General features: G+C 38.7%; 1 protein-coding gene across 5 annotated transcripts in view; it reads left to right on the plus strand.

Annotated features, from left to right (window-relative positions):
• The window catches only part of Ttc37 (tetratricopeptide repeat domain 37), a 92,696-nt gene extending 73,808 nt beyond the window's left edge, over nt 1-18,888 (plus strand). For 4 of the 5 annotated variants that reach the window (XM_031360687.1, XM_031360689.1, XM_031360690.1 and 1 more), the window contains 7 exons: nt 1,412-1,540; nt 6,969-7,090; nt 8,461-8,619; nt 10,332-10,484; nt 12,735-12,865; nt 14,804-14,927; nt 16,696-17,050. In XM_031360687.1, coding sequence (XP_031216547.1) covers nt 1,412-1,540; nt 6,969-7,090; nt 8,461-8,619; nt 10,332-10,484; nt 12,735-12,865; nt 14,804-14,927; nt 16,696-16,770 — 893 coding nt within the window. In that variant the 3' untranslated portion in view covers nt 16,771-17,050. Of the gene's footprint in view, nt 1-1,411; nt 1,541-6,968; nt 7,091-8,460; nt 8,620-10,331; nt 10,485-12,734; nt 12,866-14,803; nt 14,928-16,695; nt 17,051-17,552 lie in introns of those variants that run through there. The other variant, XM_031360688.1, reaches the window with a different exon arrangement.

Consider the following 18,888-nt stretch of genomic DNA (forward strand, 5'->3'; position numbering starts at 1 on the left):
AAAAAGAAAGTGTAAGAGCGTATTTTAAAGTTTTGCATATTACTTGATTTTCTGACTGTGTCTCTTGTTAATTATAGTATATCAATTGTTTAAACAGACTGATGAGAATGTTTTCATAGAGATACTTGATTTTCTGTTACCGAAAATCTGAATGACGTTTTCAGGCTATTTTACTTCAATTTTCCATCAGTCTGGTCTAGTATAGTTTATCTATACCTACCAAGTTACTTAATATAGTATTTTTGTGTGGAGTTAACTCTGGAAGGTTGGGATGTGTTTTGTATAGTGTGTTACTTTTCCTGTGTCTATGGCAATACCTGACAAAACAACTTAAGGAAGGATGGTTTATTTAGGTTCATGATTTGAGAGTCCAAGCAATCTAACAAGATGGGGAAGTCAGGATGGTGGAGAGAAGCCACCGTCATGCTCCATTTCAGTCAGGAAGCAGGAAGATGAAAGTTGCCACTCATCTCTTGCTCTCTTTCTATTGGACTGGAACCGTATAGCCCACGCAGTGGCTCTGCTGCATTCAGGGTAGATCTTTCCACAAGTAGATATGTCTGGAAACACCTTTATTAAAGACACACCGAAAGGAGTGTTTCCATGATGATTCTAAATCCTATCAAGTTAACAAGACTGACTGACGGGTATGGTAACTCTTAGAAATGTATAGCCTCACTTTAGCTTGTTAATTCTAGCAGGCTGTGCCATAGTTACGCTGTTGACCGTACAGGTAAGGAAAAATAAATAATACCATCCCAATGTGTTTTCATTGTTACTCCCAGAAATGTTAGAGGGTTAGAAGGTCCTGATTTGTAGGGTTACAAAGCAGAGTTTTATATATACTTTTGTCTTAACTCTGAAATGCAGTGTCACACTGTTGCCTTGCCCAGGTGCACACAATCCTACATGCAGCATCGCCTTGGCACCAGGAGATTCTTTCATGCTTTCCTGGTAGAACTTAGGTTCAGTTTTCAGTTTTTCCTGAGTTTCACTTTTCTTAAGAACCAAAAACCAAAACCAAAGCCAAAATGTGTTCACTTGTCTATCCTTAAACCAAGCTTTTCAAACAGGAACAGACTAATAAGGATGAGTGTCTCCTTGAAACTTGTCCTCCATGTCTAGTGACTGTATGCATTCTCTATAATAGCACAGTACTTTAGGGACTGAGCCAACCAGCCATGGGATAGACAGGAACCTATTCAACTAGTTCTTTTATGAGACATTCAGAAATTTACAAATCTTGAAGGTTAACTATACCAGTTTGTTTTTGGAAAACAAGTTAGCTTTCCTTAAGTTCATACATTTTTTAAAAAATATAATTATCTTTATTAGAAAAGATATAAACTTTTATTTATGATAGTTTTGCAGTAGCATGTTGATATGGCTTCTAACTGTATTTCTTGTTTAGATGACCCTGCTGTCTGGGCTGGGCTGATGGCAGCCTGCCATGCAGATGATAAACTGGCTTTGGTCAGTGACACTCAGCCAAAGAGGGTAGATTTGTACTTGGCATTGCACACTGCTGTTGCTGCTTCACGTAAGTTTTATTTTAACATATTTACATTTAAAATGTTCTAATTACATACAATATATTTTTGATCATATTATTTTCCCTCACCTAAGTCCTTCCAAATTCTCCCTCCCTACCTATCCACCTAGCTTCATGGTCTTTCTCTCTCAAAAAACAAAACAAAAAAAACAATAAAATAAAATAAAACAAGAAAGGGGGAAAAAACACCAAGTAACAACAAAAAAGAAAAACAAAACAAAAAACCATGGAGTCCATTTTGTCTTGATCATCTGTTCCTGAGCATGAGGCCTACGCTGGAGTGGGGTTGGTATAGCCAGTGTCACTCCACTAGAGAAAACGGTTCTCCTCACAGGTATCAGTTGCAAGTAGCTTTTTGGTTAGGGTGAGACTTTGTGCCTACTTCCCCTTATCTGCCCTGTGATTTTGGTCTACTTGAATCTGTGTAGGTCTTGTGCATGCTATTAGAGTCACTGTGAATTCATATTTGCGTTAGCCTCATCTTATTTAGAAGACAGGTTTCCTTGATGCCATCTACTGCATCTAGCTCTTAGAATCTTTTTGTGTCCCCTTCTGCAATTATCTCTGATCCTTGAGGGTAGGGGGTTGAGAAGGACATCTCATGAAGAGCTAAGTACTCCAAGGTCTCTTACTGTCTATACATTGTCCAGTTGTGGGTCTCAGTATTAAGTACTGTCACGTGCAAGAAGAGGCTGCTCTGGTGAGGGTTAAATGACACACATCTACCTAGGGATATAGTGATGTCATTAGGAGTCACTTGGTTGAATTGTACATTTAACAGAGTAGTAGTAGTAGTCGTAGTAGTAGTAGTAGTAGTAGTAGTAGTAGTAGTAGTAGTATATTATGTTATTAATATAGTATATTAATTGCTGGGGGGCCAGCCTCGCTGTTCTTCTTTCTGGTTCTCTCTTGAAGAGTATCATCAGGGCAAGATTTGATTTTGTGAGATATTTAGGGTTGCCTTTTCTATAATAAAAAAAAAAAAACCCAAAACTGTTTACCTGTTTTAAGTCTAAGTTATTTTACAGTGGTAACTGACCTGCCTAAGTTCCTCTGAGGGCAGAAATTGTAGTCTCTGACATTTAGCACTTCAAAGTAAAATAGCAGGGGATTAATAAAAGGATTTATTGATAATGCTCCTTTCTTTGTTGAGTCAACAGAAGTCTCTCTGGCTAAGGTGGTTAACTCTTTGTGAACCAGAGAGGAAGGAAGGGAAAAGAATTAAGATGCTTTATATAGGCAGATATGCACAGACACATATACATTCAAATGTTCATACACCCATACTTTGGCAGGGCCTGACTATCTGTCACAATCAACTCCACAAGTATCCATGCATGCTTACACACATACACATATACCTACATATGTACATATAGACAAAGAGACATATACATTTGGATGGATAGATGGGACAGAACTCTCCAAGCCAAACCATTCAACCAACATCTTTTTCTTTTCTCTGATCTTTTTCTACTTTCTTAGACAAAAAGTTCTTTAGAAATTAGTTACATAAAATGGAAGTTAAAGAAGGATGTTGACATTAAGTTCAAAGCAGTGTTTTCATTCTAATATGCTCATTATAAGTTCAAAGCCACAGTTTTTTCATGGCCTTGCCTTATGATAGTGCTTACCTGTGACTTTATCCTTAGACCTAAGTGTTTTTTCTTGAACACAAAATTGTCCCAAGTCTGTTCCTCTTTTAGTGTAATTATGAAAGCTCATTGTATTTCTTATGCAGGCCTTAACTTACTATTCTGAGGAGTGGCCACATTCCATTCTCGATTCTAACTTTATTATATCTTTCTAGCAACTAAGATTATCTCTAAACACTTTCTTCCTAAAATTATTTTAATCAAACAGGAATTCTATAGAATCATCATTCTGTTTGTCTAGATAGCATCATTACAAGATTATACACCTTCATAGGTCTGCAGAAATCTGCTCAAAAGGGTGGGTCAATACCTAGTGATTGTTCTATATTTAGTACCAACAGGAAAAGCATATCAATAGCAGGAAGCTCTCCTCAGCTGGCTTTTAGCTTCTCCTAGATGGCTCTTGTCGATTAATAGTAGTAGTCTTACACCTAGGACTCATGACATATCTACTCTTGGGTTTGGGCCTTATTAACAGTTTCAGGTATGGATCCCCTTTCATGAAGTGGGCCTTAAATCCAATTTTTAACAAGTGGTGAGTTACTCCTCTAACATTTGTTGTGCTACTGACAGCAAAATGTCAGCAAGGCCCTACTGCTGAAGACTCAGAGAAATAGGGCTGTTGTCCAGCTAGAATCTTCACCTCTACAGGCTAGCACTCACAGTACTGGGAAGCAGTGGTCACACTACCAGAGGAGAAAGTGATCATCAGTCTCATCCAGCTGCAAACCCTATGGCCTGCAACATCAAAGGGCCTGTAGGATATACTGATGCAGTGGTGGCATTGGATGTTAGGGTTGGGGCATTCTCCTCCCCATTGCATGGGAACTCCATTTAAATAGCTTTTAAAGTAGGAGTCTTCTAGAGTAGTAAGTTACCATGTGGCTTTTCAAAACCTGTGTAGTGTTAGTTATCCCTGTACATATTCCCTCCTTTACCCTGCCTTCCCATTCATAATGTAGAAAATGATACCAATTCATTGATTTTCATAGTGATTTACCTAAAGCACTGTTTGTACTGTGCTTCTGCCAAGCATGACATAAGTTGTCAGCTGACATAGAGTGGCCTGGAGGAACAGCTGGTTGTTGCTCTTAACCTGCTGGCTGCCATGAATGCTTCTGTAAGGTCTTGCTTGCTTGCCCACCCACCCATCTCGTATTTTAGAGGTGAAAAAAACTATAAACTGGATGCAGGATTGAGGGCTCTCAGGAGCTGTCCTGGCTTTGGTCATGAAAAGAAAAATAAAAAATCCAGCAGGAAACTTGCCCACGTAAGCTTGGGATTGAAAGAGTTAAATTTGAGACCAGCCAGAGAGAATTATTGAAAACCACAGGGACCAGGCCTGCGTATACAGATGTAAATACAAGGTAAACTGTTAGGAGGGCAGCGGTCAGGGAGAAGCTATTAGCGAGGAACCCAGACCAGGGAAGTGCAAGGCATGGAGAGGAGATAGGAGATGCCCAGTAACCCAGGTCAGTGGATCATAAACCACGAAGATAAGGGATGTGTTCAGAATCCAGGCGCCTGGGACGTGTTCAGGCGGACATTGAGTGATGAATCGTGGGCCATTTGGTTTTCTTAAGTGTTGGCTAAGGGTCATTATGAACTTTGAATAGCACTCTTTTTCCCCTCCCCTTTTCTAGGAATTTCACTCCCTTATTTAGGAATTCTCAACCCTAACCTACACGAACTACATTTAAAATAACCAATCATGTATAGCCACCCTGATTCCTTTGTTCCCCCAGACCTTTTTCCCTATAAAAAACCCTAAACCCCTCAGCTCGGTGTGATTCCTTGTCTCCTGCGTGAGATTGGGGGTTCACCCTGAATGCTCCTAAATAAAAACCTCGTGCACTTTTGCATCAAGGAGGCCTCTCCTGTTTCACTGGGTGCGCATCTCCTGGGACTTGAGTGAGGGTCCCTTTTCGAAGGGTCTTTCAGTCACACCTCCTCTTCCACCCTCTCTGGTGTGGTAGTGCTTATTCCAGAACCAGTCCTGCAGCATTCCTCTTTCAGTAACTTGTAAAAAGCATTCCTGTGGATGCTTTAGTTCAGATTCTACCAGTGAGTAAATATGAAACACATACAATGCCAGTCAGTATTCATAGTTATAAAAAAAATTCCTCCAAAAAATTACCTACAGATTTTATTTTCCTAAACATGATTGAATGACATTGTGGCTATCATTTTTTATGTAACTGTTACATGTTAATAAATAAGAATACAAATCCTCTCTGATACTCTTTATCTCTGAGTTTAACTCTGAGTTTTGATAAATGACTTTTATTACTTCCCTCCTATGTAAAAGAATTTTCATGTCACATTTTTGCAAGGTAGGTCTATTGGTAACATAGTCATTCAATTTTTGTTTGAGAAAGTCTTTATTTCTTTTTAAAATTTTTTTCATGTGTTTTTCTTTTTTAAAATTTATTTATTTTTATTCCGTAATTCTTTTTTACAATCCACACATCATTTCCCTCCTAGTCTGCTTCCTTGACAATTCCCTATCCCATACCTCTTTTCTTCCCCTCTCCCCATCTTTAAGAGGATGTCCTTACTCCCCTCACTCCCATCCCACCAGAACTACCCACTCCCTGGTGCCTCAAGTCTCTTGAGGGTTAGGTACATCTTCTCTCACTGAGACCAGACCAGGCAATCCTCTGCTGTATATGTGTCGGGGCCTCATATCAGTTGGTGTATACTGCCTGGTTGGTGGCTCAGTGTCTGAGAGATCTTGGGGGTCCAGGTCAGTTGAGACTGCTGGTCTTCATATGAAGTCGCCCTCCTCCACAACTTCTTCCAGCTTTTTCCCAATTCAACCACAGAGGTACCTGGCTTCTGTCCATTGGCTGGGTTCTAGTATCTGCATCTGACTCTTTCAGCTACTTGCTGGACCTCTCTTCTAAGGATATCAAGAGTGAAATTTCATGAGGAAAACTGTAAGACTAGATGACACCACTGATGAATTCTACCATACATTTAAGGAAGAAATAACACCAGTTCTATTCAAAGAGATGAAAATGCTTTTGAGTATAATCTATGAAGCCAGATTTATTCCAGTACTAAAACCAGGGACATTCAAGAACAGAAAAGGACTGAGCAGTGTCAGCTCTAGCACCCAAGAGGAAATTCATAACAGAACCTTAGCATTTATACCCAACAGCACTAGAAAGATAGCACACTATACTTGGGTGGGGCTTGTTCACAAACTTGAACATGAGTGCAGTTAAAGATGCCATTCATGTGAAGTTATAGAATGTGAAATCTGAGTGGTATTCAGCAGCAGAGGATAAAGGAGCTTGGATGAACTGGAGACAGAAGTGATTACACAGGGGTGGGAGAAGGCCTTTGCTAATAGTGGCCTTGTGTCCTTCCTCAGCTGTGACATTCATCTGCCAGTGTATGAGTTGGAACTCTTCAGAGTGGATGCAGCTGCTTTTACTTTAGTTACACTATAGAAATTGCTCATTATTTTTCAGTGAACTTTCATTGTTTTATACAGGGTATATACTTAAAATATCAATCACAAGTATTCATAGTAAATCTATGGTGTTCTGGTGGCCAGGCCCTGGGGGTAGTGGTAATTATGAGATTCCAGAAATGTGAGTGTGAGGTCAGCCTGGGCTATCTAGACCCTGTCTCTAAGAAAAAGTATGTAAAGTGTCCCTGTGAAAATTGTTAGCAAGTGATCCTCGCCTTGAGAGCACATCATACATAGCAGAAGATAGTAGCATTGATCTCTTTGTTTGTTTGTTTTACAGTTAAGGACAAAGAAATTTTGCCAAATTACAATCAGTTGCTTGAAAAGTGGTCTTTCTCACAAGCTGTCACTGGTCTGATTGACACAGGAAAAACATCTGAAGCTGAATCTCTGTGCACACAGGTACTATTGTGGAATTATACATTGAAATTCATGCTTTTTTGTCTTAAGTAAAACTCTAGCATGTAGTACTTAGATTATAGGGTGGTGGTAATAGCAAGCCACATTCATTGGCTGCTTACTGCAAGTCAGTCCTTCCATTTAGCATTATTTTTTCTGGGCTTTATAACAATCAGTGATGCACATGTTTATGATTGTCAACTCTTTTATGAGTGAGAAAATTTATCTTTGAAGAATGTTAAGTATTAGCCAAGAAGCTCACAGCAGCTTCTTGTATTCTGTGTATTCTGTGTATTGCTACTACTATGCTGTATCTAAAACCCTCATAGATACAACCCTTATTTATTTATTTATTTATTTATTTATTCATTCATTCATTCATTCATTCATTCATATGTGTATATGTGTATCAGTGTATGAGGAGGTCATAGGAGTATCATATATCCTGGTGCTGGAATTATAGGCAGTAATGAGCTACATATATGTGTGTGTGTGTGTGTGTGTGTGTGTAATGTATGGGTGCTAGGAATTGAACTCTAGTTCTCAACAAGGTCAGTGTGCTCTCTTAGTCACTGAGCTGTCTTCCCAGGCCCCGCCTGGACTCTGTGTACAGACTGTTTATCTTGCTTAGGGTATCATTCCTTTGCTTTCTGGTTACTCCCCTTAGAATATTGTTCTCAAGAATGTGGTTACTTTTCCAAAGTTCTGAAGCAGTAAGATGACTGGAGATTGTTGACTGGTCACTGGAACTACTTTTTTATCACCCTGGGCTAGGACTGTGTGGCTCCCTGCTATCTAATGAGGGAAAAATAGATAAGCATTCCCTGAAGAGGAGCAACACAGAAGAGTTGGCTAAGAAGAGTTGGAAGTTTGCCAGCCTACAGAGCTGACATTGGAGATGAAAATTATAAATATTCTGATGTGATCATAATATGTACTAAGTCATGGCACTATACTTCATAAGTAAATGCAAATGTTATGTTAATCATACAGTATGGAGTGTTCCACTGAAATAGTGATAACCTTTACTTTTTACATCTCTTGGGTGAGTTTTACATTCAGAACCTTAGTATAACACCTGAGAATAAACCGACTCAATGGGGCATGTTAAATCTAAACTAAGTGACTCAAGCACTACAACACTATTACTTATGTGAAACATTATTTAAGTGTGTGAATCCTTTGGTATTCCCAGGTTGTGTAGTGCTTTGTTTATTTAACTTTTGAACCTGTTTTTGCTATAGCCAAAAAAGTAAAAAAGGATTAAATTAAAGGGAATAAAATGTTTCAGCATGGAGCACAGTGTAATTGCCTTTTACTTATTTCAGTTTAGAGCCTATTTGATACGTTTCTATTTGGGATTTAATTTTTAGAGTTTAAAAAGTAACCCTGATCAGCCAGCTGTTATCTTACTGTTGAGACAAGTTCAGTGTGCATCACTCCTGGAGGCACAGAAGCCCCTCCCAGATGCTGTACTGGAAGAACTGCAAAAAACAGTCATGTCCAATTCCACCTCTGTCCCGGCATGGCAGGTGAGTTCTCTGCTTTCTCGTGGGAGTCTTAAATCAAACTATGCCGTGGTGCTGCTTGACGAATTCCTGCATGTCTATTTAAGTCTTGCTGATAGACTGTATTTACCACTTTCCAAATGTGAAGAGTATTTTGGAAATTTAATATTGGTTTAGGATCTATTTCTATATTGTTTTAAGCCATTCTTAATTGTTGATTGTAAATTTCCTCAGTTGAAAACAATGGCAGAACCCATTTGAATTGATGCAACCAAACTGCATGTTTGGTTTTATAATAAGGCCACTGTCTTAGTTACCTTTCTTGCTTCTTTGACAGAATACGTGATAAAAGCAACATAAGGGGGAAGGGTTATATTGGCTCATGGCTCCAGGGTGGTTTGAATGCAAGTGTCTTTTGAACCCCTGGCCCCTTGTTGATGGCACTATTTGGAGATGTTTGAAAAATGTGGTCTTGCAGGAAGAAATGTGTCTCAGGGGTTGGCTTTGAGAGTATGTGGCCTTGGCTCATTGCTGCTCTGCTCACTCTGCTTCCTGCTCCTGTAGCCATGCCTGCATCCAGCTGCCACCATCCCTGCCATACTGCACACCAAAATAAGCTCTATTACAAAAGTCACTTTGGGTCATGGTGTTTTAGCACAAGAACAGAAAGTAACTAATACAGACATTGTTACCAGAGTGTGGGCAGTTGCTTAAAAGACCCGAGCATGGATTTTGTAGAGAAATGTGGAAGACTTCAGGACTTTGGAACTAGAAAGATTGTTGGATGCTTGTAGGAGCCTGGAAGGTTGAAGTGCTGAAACTGAAGCAAAGTGCAGACATTTAAGGAAGACATAACACCAGTTCTATTTAAGATTTTCATGAAAATCAAAGAGATGAAAATGCTTTTGATTTTAATCTATGAAGCCAGATTTATTCCAGTACTAAAACCAGAGACATTCCAAGAACAAAAAAGGACTGAGCAGTGTCAGCTCTAGCACCCAAGAGGAAATTCATAACAGAACCTTAGCGTTCATACCCAGCAGCACAAGAAAGATAGCACACTACACTTGGATGGGGTTTGTCCACAAACTTGAACATGAGTGCAGTTAAAGATGCCATTCATGTGAAATTACAGAATGTGAAATCTGAATGGCATTTCCCAGTACCAGAGGATAAGGGAGATTTCTGAGGAGAACAGTTTTAGCAACTAGGCTAGTGATCATTCAGTTACATTTTTGCCAAGTATCCAGCTGCTTTCTGCCCATGTCCTGAGAACTTGCAGGAGGCAAATGAAAAATTAATGAAAGATCAATCAATTGGTTTCTGTCAACCTTTTCTCATGAATTCTATGTTGTTGGGTATTTGCAAAGTAGAAATGCTTATGTGGAAGGAGTACTGTTAAAATATCAACTTATTCAACCCATGTTGTTGTCTTAAAGACTACATTGTTGGATAGTGCCACAGCTGCACAAACTTTATTTTGATTATCTTTTTTTTTTTTTTGCATTTGGTAATTTGACTTGCATCTTTGGAGACATTTAGACTTCAGCTTGATAGGACTATGAAAGTGTTGCTAGCAGATTAAACTATGTGACTACTCTTTTTTTTGGGAACATGGGACATACCAATAATTGAATTAAAAGATTAAGTTCATTAGAGTTTATTGAATTTGTAGGGAATGTAGACACTGTATTAAGCTCAGATGTTCAGCATCTGTCTTCCTTTCCAATCCTTAGTGGTTGGCACAGGTGTATCAGTCGCAAGGAATGATGGGTGCTGCAGAGATGTGTTACAGAAAGAGTCTCCAAGTGGCATCCCAACATGGCAACTGGAGTGGGAAGCTCTCTAGTCTGCTGAAGCTAGCCCTTCTTGCACTGGAAGTGTGCATGGTAAGCATGTTGTAATTGTAATCATGAAAACTTGATTCCATCACAAAACCTTTCCTTTTTAATTACACAACCTTTCATAGAGTGATATTCTGTGGCATTTTCCTCATTGTTTCGTTGTCTTTTGCTGTGGTCTCTTGTAGACTGTACCTTGAGGTCTAGGAAAACATAGAGCAATAGGAACCCACAGACTACAACAGAATTTCAAAACTGTTTAGAGACACTCTAAGATTATAATTTTAAAAGTTGAATTATACCAAGTGTATTCTTGGTAACTTAAGAATTCAAGTCTGCCATTTATTGTGGCAAAGATGCCAGAATTTAACTTTTTTCTTCATTCAGTTTGACATTCCTCAAAGTATTTCTAGCGACCTATGACTTGATATCCTATTTTCTGATGCCAAATTTACATATATTAACCAAAAAGCCTTATTGCCAGTAGGTAAAATTCTTAAAGATAATGTGTACATGAGAGTGAAGTCAACCTGCAGAACAATTTATATATTATAATCCTATTTGAGCTCCTTTGTATTTGGTATATATTTAAGAATCAGGATATATATTATGTGTCTTTGTAGATATACAGGCATGGAAGTGCATAGATCCCAAATCATGGAAAGATACATAAAAACTATAATGGTAGTTCTTTTGAATAAAAGAACTGGGCTTTTAGAGATAAGGGAGAATTTTTAAATCATAACTTTTGATAGTATTTTAAATTTCTATCATATTCATATAACTCATAGTTAAAAGATGGGCTGTCCTTTCTACTTTACATATTTAGAAGAGATTGTCCTGTGCAGGCCTGAAATAGCTTGTTTTAACTAATTATTCTATGTAAATATGATCAACTCACTTTATATACTTTGATTAAGAAAGAAAAGAGTTTTGGGGTGAATGCTATTGGTGGTATTGCTGTTGACACATGGGCCATGTTTTGTTTTATCCCTTGGCTTTACCAATGCTTTGTGGTCAGTTCCCAATAAATAATTCTGGAGCAAATGAAGAAATAATGCACTACATAGGGTTCCACACTTACATTTGCCATCTTTAAATTTGTTAATAATTCTGAACACTTGTATTTTTGTCCTGAGACCTGAGTGTTGTGTGGCAGACATCTGCTCCTGAAGTTAAAAGTCTCTGAGAAAGCTATCATAAGGAAACTTTAAAATCTCTCAGGCCTGGAGAGCTTCATGTCATTTCTTACTATAGTAATCACCAAATATAAACTTCTAAAAGTTTGCTCAGGTCCTGGAAATACAGTTCTCCTGAAAGAATGGGTGTACAGTGGAGGAACACCACACCACTAAGGTTTTGGTAAGCCTCAGTCTCTGACGGAGACAGATGGAGGTACTTACACCAACCAATGGGCAGAAGCCGGGGGACCCCTGTGGTTGAGTTAGGAAAAGGCTGGAAGAAATTGTAGAGGAAGGCGACCCCATAGGAAGACCAGCAGTCTCAACTAACCCGGACCCCCTGAGATCTTTCAGACACTGAGCCCCCACACAGGCAGCATACACGAGCTGGTATGAGGCTCCCAACACAAATATAGCAGAGGACTGCCTGGTCTGGCCTCAGTTAGAGAAGATGCACCTAACCCTCAAGAGATTTGTGGCCCCAGGGAGTAGGGAGGCCTGGCAGGGTGGGTGTGGGGGTAGAGACATCCTCTTGTAGACGTGGAGGAGAAATGGGGTGAGGAATACTCAGAGGGCTGACCAGGAGGGGGATAAGACTAGACTGTAAAAAAAGATTAAAGATAATTGAAAAAAGAAAAAGAAAAAAGAAAAGAAACAGGCAAGTAAAACGACAGAATTAAATTAAAAGGCACAAGAAACTCAGGCACACAAATAACACACAAATAAACCCCTAAGAACACAATATTGGAAATCATACTTTATAAGCAAAATACCAGTAAGACCAAATAAATAAAGAAAGAAAGAAAGAAAGAAAGAAAGAAAGAAAGAAAAAGAAAGAAAGCAAGCTCAAACAAAGCAACATGAAACAAAAAGTCTGAAAACACCATTGAGTTCTTGTTGTAGCCTTCTATTCCTGGGCACATGGCCTGCCCTGATGTGTGGGTAGTGTACCCAGAGACGTTTCCTTAACAAGCAGATGGTGATAGATGGAGATATCAAGCGGATGGGCTGGGGATAGGAGCTCATGTCCACTTTCCCTTCTCAGTGCTGGTTCTGACCCCATTTTTAAAGTGACCATGCCAAAATTTAGAGTTAATGTTTATTTTGCATTTTTTAGGCTAATGTTTCAGGTGATCACTGGTCATCCTTGGTTCAAGAGGCCACAAGTGAGGCCTTGAAGGTTTGCTTTAGCCCGCTGGCTGTCTTCTTGCAAGCATTGTTACAGTTCAACCGTAAGATGGGAGCAAGGTATTAGACATCTATGTTTATTGTTTGCTTGGAAATTCTAGGTGATTATAAAGCCTCCTATGAAATGATCAAGGGAAGATTTATAATGAGATAAACTAGTGTATCAAGCTTTGGGATATTATGTCTCTATTTTAGGAACATGTCATTCTATATTGCAATGAAGAATAAAACATTTCTTATTTATTTAACAAAAAATAGTGCATAGATATAAATATGACAGGTTTGGCATGTCAGCATTTCACATGAAGATGCCCTTGAGATTTTTCAAAGTTTTTTTCTATTTTAGGATATAATGTAATGTGGATTCTAGAAGCAGACAAAATCAAAGTGGTTTGGCTCAAGATTGTATTAGTAGAAATTTTGCTAATTTAACAAGCTTGAAAGAATTAACAAGTGTTGAAAAGATAAACCTATTTGTAAATATGTGCTTTCATGTCTAGGAAAGTCAAAGGCTGTTCAGATTAAAACAAAACATTATATTTATTAGAGGTTGGGGATGGGGAATCACAAATGTGAAGAGCATTATTTAGATGTCATGTATATAGATGAAAAGTGTTTAAAAATTTTAAAAATAACATCTGGTTCTAATAAGTCAACTATATGTGAACCAATGACTTAGAAATAAACATTGCTGACACAGACTATAGAATAGGTTTATAAAAATAGAGCTTACTATATATAAACATGCCCCCCCTCACAAAATCAAGCCGCACAATATAAGACTGAAGGATGAATTAAGATCCTGCAATTCTATAAATTCACCAATTTTATTTATAATACTCACCTGGTGAGGGGCTCTGTGTGTGCATTGGGCGGGCATGCAGCTTCACTGAGAAATGTTCTGTCTGTAAACTGTGAGCCGTTCCTGCTGATGCACATCAGAGACAGGAGAACACTAGCTCTCACGTGACCCTGCCATACTTCTTAACATTGATAGCATGTCCAAAAATTGGACCCTCAATATGCCCTCTAGGAAGAAACTGCTTATGATGTAACACAGTACATGGACTTTTTCAAGACTTTTTGAGTTCTTGCTCAAAACAATTGCTATTTATATGATTGTTTTACTTAGCAGTTCTGAAGTTAGCTATTTTATGTTATTTCTACCAGTAAGGAGTTTTGAGAGGCATAAATGTTAGTAAGATTGAAGAGAAAATAATCAGAACATAACTAACTAAATTATTTTGTAATTATGTGAGTTGAGTTTGCATATTGAACATATCTTTGAAAACACTAAATGCTTGATTTTACTCATGTGGCTTCTTGTACCAGTAATAACTGTTCTTGTCGATTATAGATCATGGCTGCTATTGGCTGGCTGGTTGGTTGGTTAGTTGGCTGGCTGGCTGGCTGGCTGGTTGGCTGGTTGGTTGGTTGGTTGCTTGCTTGCTTGCTTGCTTATTTGTTTAAGAACTTCTTACTCACTGGAAACTTTTGAGATAGGATCTTATTGTATAGCCCAGGAGGCCTTAGACCTGTGAGGCTTCTACCTTCTTCTTAGATCTGAGCTTCAGGCATGCTCCACCATGCCTGGCTGACTTATCTGCAGAATTTTTTTGTCAAAAGAAAAAAAGATCACAGGTTGAACATCCAGAGATATTCATATAATTTGGAGTCTTCTCATTGTATTTTGAATGAGCTTTAATTTGCATGTCTGTAGTAGGAATAAAAACAGCAGTAAGATTGTGATGTTAAGTATGTCTAAATGCCATAGTGCTTTGTGCATAGTCATAGTAAACATTTAATAATAATAATAATAATAATAATAATAATAATAATAAATAATATAATAGCTGTTACTGTTCTTATCAAAGTAAACATCATAATCAGTTAAGATATTTAAGCAAATGAGAAAGGTAATGTATATATGAGACTAGTACATAAAATCTACCATAACAACTTACATGCGTGAAGTAATTTGACATGTCATTCTTCTAGAGAGACACGGCGTCTTTTGGAGAGAGTAGTGTACCAGACTGGGTACCCCAGCTCGATTGTATCAACCGCTCGTTGGTACCTCTTAAGACACCTCTATGCAAAAGATGACCATGAACTAATTGATGTAAGCTGTTAACTTCACTTCAAATATTAGTTATCTTTTCAAACTTACTGTATTATTATTGAAATTTTAAAAGATGAATATCAAGTTCTTTGGTGAAATACCACAGTTAATGTTGTATCTGTTGAAAGTACAGAAAGAGTTTGAAGTTTAAATTGTAGTTAGTGTTTCATATACACTTGTTTTAAAATCCCCATCTTGAAAGCTAAGATTCTTTGGCATGAAAAACTAAGATATTAACTATGCTTAAAACTAGTTCAGTGTAGATTCAACAGGAAGTCATATGAAGTTTTTTTGAGAATAGCTATTTTGGAGTCCAAAGTCCAAACTAATGTCTAACACAGATGGTAAAGGCATTGCTTTCAAACTCTTCGGTCAAGGCCAGTTGTGGTCTGTGTTCTTCATGAGGCAGTAGCGGGATAGATGCTCTAGGTCTTGCTGTGAAAGCTGACTTAGACCCCTGCTACCCACGGTGCAAGGAAAAACAGACTACCAAGAGTTTCTTGTGAAAGCATCCACAGTCATTCCACCCCACACATGTAATAGTAAATATACTTCCATCCATGTACATTAGACGTGTTTTGACATATGACTTTCTTTGTTCTGTTACTGTAAAAGTATGAAATTGTTAGTCATGCTGGAGCATGAAATTTAAGGTAACCTAAATCTGTGCTGCTAGGCATGGTCACTCATATTTGGCTTCAGAATAAACTTTCTCTTAGTTAAAGAAAATAAGTAACTGCATAGTAACCATAGGCAACAAGTTTAGCCTTTTTTTTTTCTGTGCTAAAATACAGCCAATGAAAAGTTATCCTTGCCTACATGTCTATTTGTCAGTGTAGGTCGATGCACTTTCTTTTTCTTATTTTATTCAACTTTTTTTGGCTCTTTATGAGTTTCACATCATCTAACCCAATCCCACTCATCTCCCTGTCCCTTTCTTTGTACCTGCCCTCCACCCCTGCAACTTTCCCCCATAAAAAAAGAAAGTCCCCAAAACAAACAAACAAATCTTGTTGTGGAAACTGCAGTGTGTCACTGTGTCCCACAGTGTGTACCCTTTCATCCACACTTCTTCACTTGCAAATAGTCATTGCAGTGAGTGTCTGGTCTGGTTCAAGGCCTCTTGCTTCTCCTGTACTATGCTTCAGCACTTCATAGATGAGGTAGATGTTGGGTGGGCCAACTCAGAGCCCTGGATCTGGGCCTGCGTGGTAGCCGAGTTGGTCAGCCCACCAGCTCCCCTGCACCCACACCACCAGGGCCAGCTCTCCAGCTAGCTCACCCAATGCACTAGTTGTACCATAACAAATGCAGTCAGTTTTCTGTTGCAGTACTGTGTCATTAGACGGAATCTTGAAATTGCTGTGCACTCTCTTATTAGTTTGCTTGTGGAGTACTCCTTGCAGTGCTTGACGGCAGACAAACAGAAAACAGCTGCATGATCAGGTGGAGTTAGTGGAACTAAGACAAGCTTCCTGGCCAAACCTGGAACCTAGAGCCTAGATGTTAGGCCGTGGCTTCAGACAGGCACTGCTACTGGGACAACTCTGCAAAGAGCAGACGTGTGGGGTCAGGGTCCTGGGTGACAGAGGTAAAAGCAACGCCCTTGATTTAGAACAGTCAAGGTATCGGCAGTTTTACTAATACCCAGTGCTTACATGCTGGCCTTAGCTGAGTAGCTCATTACAGCAAAAGTAAACAGCTGCATCACTGTAGTCAGTATGATGCTTTAAAAATTGCAGCCCAACTTCTGTATGATTTCACACAGGTGTTGGTGAGGAATGCTGAGACTCACGGCGATAAAAGAATGTTGGAACTGAATCGCAAGCTGTCGGCACAGTGATCGTGGATTGTGAGACTTAAGTAAGGAACCGAAGAAAATACTTATAGATGAGGCAGTGAATCAAGAGTTCCCATCAGAACAGCGTATTTTAAAATTATAGTTGTATCAGCTAGGTATGGTGGTGCACCTATTTAACCCTGGCACGTGGGAGGCAGAGGTGGGTGGATCTCTGTGAGTCCAGGCCATCCTGGTCTACATAGAGTTCTAGGTCAGCCATCTGTACACAATGAAATCTCATCTTGAAAAGAATAAAAAATAAAAACAAAGAAATTTAAAGCTACAGTTTTGATCATTTGATCCATTGCTTTCCCTCCTTTTTCATTTTATTCTTTAATCTATAGACACTGAAGTTCTTAAGTTAGGGATGTAACTTTCCAGTAAACCCTTGATCTGCTTTTAACCTGAAACCTCTGACTTAGTCCATAAGAAATGTTAATACCCTGATTCCTAGTTATTTAACAGTTACTTACAAACTATTATTTGTTTGTTTCTTTGTTTCCAAGACACAGTTTCTCTGTGTAGACCTGGATCCCCTGGAATTCCCTTTATAGACCAGGCTGGCCTTGAATTTAGAGATCACCTGCCTCTGCCTCCCAAGTGCTGGTATTAAAGGCACGCCTCACTATCTCATGGCACAAACTGTTTTTTTGTTGTTTTTTTTTTTACATTTGCATGATATAATGGGGTACTTTTTGGAGGTTGCCTCTTACAATAAAACCTTTGTAGCCATTTTACAAATAATATTAAAAAGTAAAATTTCTTCTTCTTTTTTTAAATCCCAGAACTCTTCAGACCAAGTCTTGGTGAAATCTACATGTTCTTGTACTCTGTCTTGCTAGTTCCATCTCAGATCCTATTGAAGAAGCATAATAATGTTTGTAAGATTTTGACTGATAATGGATATATCTGCAAAGTTCAGAATGCTCAATTATATGGTTGCATTGAAAAACACATTAATGGAAAATTGGGGGAAAATAATGTTGACAATATTTAGTTGCTCATGCAAATGTTTTTGCTCATGATGAAAAGACATGACCTGAAATAAAACAAGAATCAGTGTCTTATTTTTTTATATTTTTAGTATGAAACATAGTTTTTAAGTTTTGGGTTTTAAAACTTAAAAGCAGAGTTACCTATTTTTTTCAAAATATAATTTATATATTTAAATAACCTATATGTCACTCACTTTGGATTGTGATTTTTAAATATTCCAGTGGGCATGGTGGTGCATGCCTTTAATACCAGCACTTGGGAGCAAAGGCATGCAAATCTCTGAATTTGAGATCAGTCTGGTCTATGTAGAAAGTTCCAGGCCAGTCAGAATTGCATAGTGAGATCTTGTCTCAATAAATTTTTTTTAGATGTAAACATTATTGTACAGAGGTATGTGGCAGTGAAGTTAATTTTGTATGTGTTTTTGTCAGCTCGCAGGCTCATTGTATTATTTTGTGAAATCCTATGAATTGGTAATATCCTTTAATTAAATTGTATGTCAGAGGTTATTCTCTTAGACAGAACTGTAACCTGGTTTTCTACGTTTGTGTTGGAACATTATAATCACTGACGGTTATTCAGTCAGAAACCTCAGGGTAGGAGGGCTCAGAACTCAGCTTTCTGATGGAGCCTGAGGAGGTCTAACACTTGCACAGACCTGAACACAAAGGTCCTTTTGGTCATTTCTCCCTGATCCTCCTAGTAAGCTGATGCAGTGTGCACAGCCTGACCCCCAGGCAGCTCCGCGGGCACTGGAGAATGCACTGTGCAGCTCACAGCCTGACCCCCAGGCAGCTACGCGGGCACTGGAGAATGCACTGTGCAGCTCAGTGCCCACGACCTGTCTTCTCCTCCTGGCTGGGCTGCTGCCATCTGTATTAGACATGGTCCCTGCTATCCACCGTCTTTCTGGGAATATCATGTAATTCACAAGGTTATTTCCTTCCCCATTTAGATCATGTGACCTGTTTTTAGTTTAGAGGATGTATTTACTTAAGATGTGTATACTGAAGATCAATCACAGTGTTTAGCCTTTGCTCCAGCCTAACTTTAAGCAATGGCCTTTGGATTCCTTTGCTAATTCTGGCTACCAGGGCCCTGAGTTTTCTGGAAATCAGGGTAGAA

Source organism: Mastomys coucha, unplaced genomic scaffold, assembly GCF_008632895.1.
Source record: "Mastomys coucha isolate ucsf_1 unplaced genomic scaffold, UCSF_Mcou_1 pScaffold8, whole genome shotgun sequence".
Classification (NCBI taxonomy): Eukaryota; Metazoa; Chordata; class Mammalia; order Rodentia; family Muridae; genus Mastomys; species Mastomys coucha.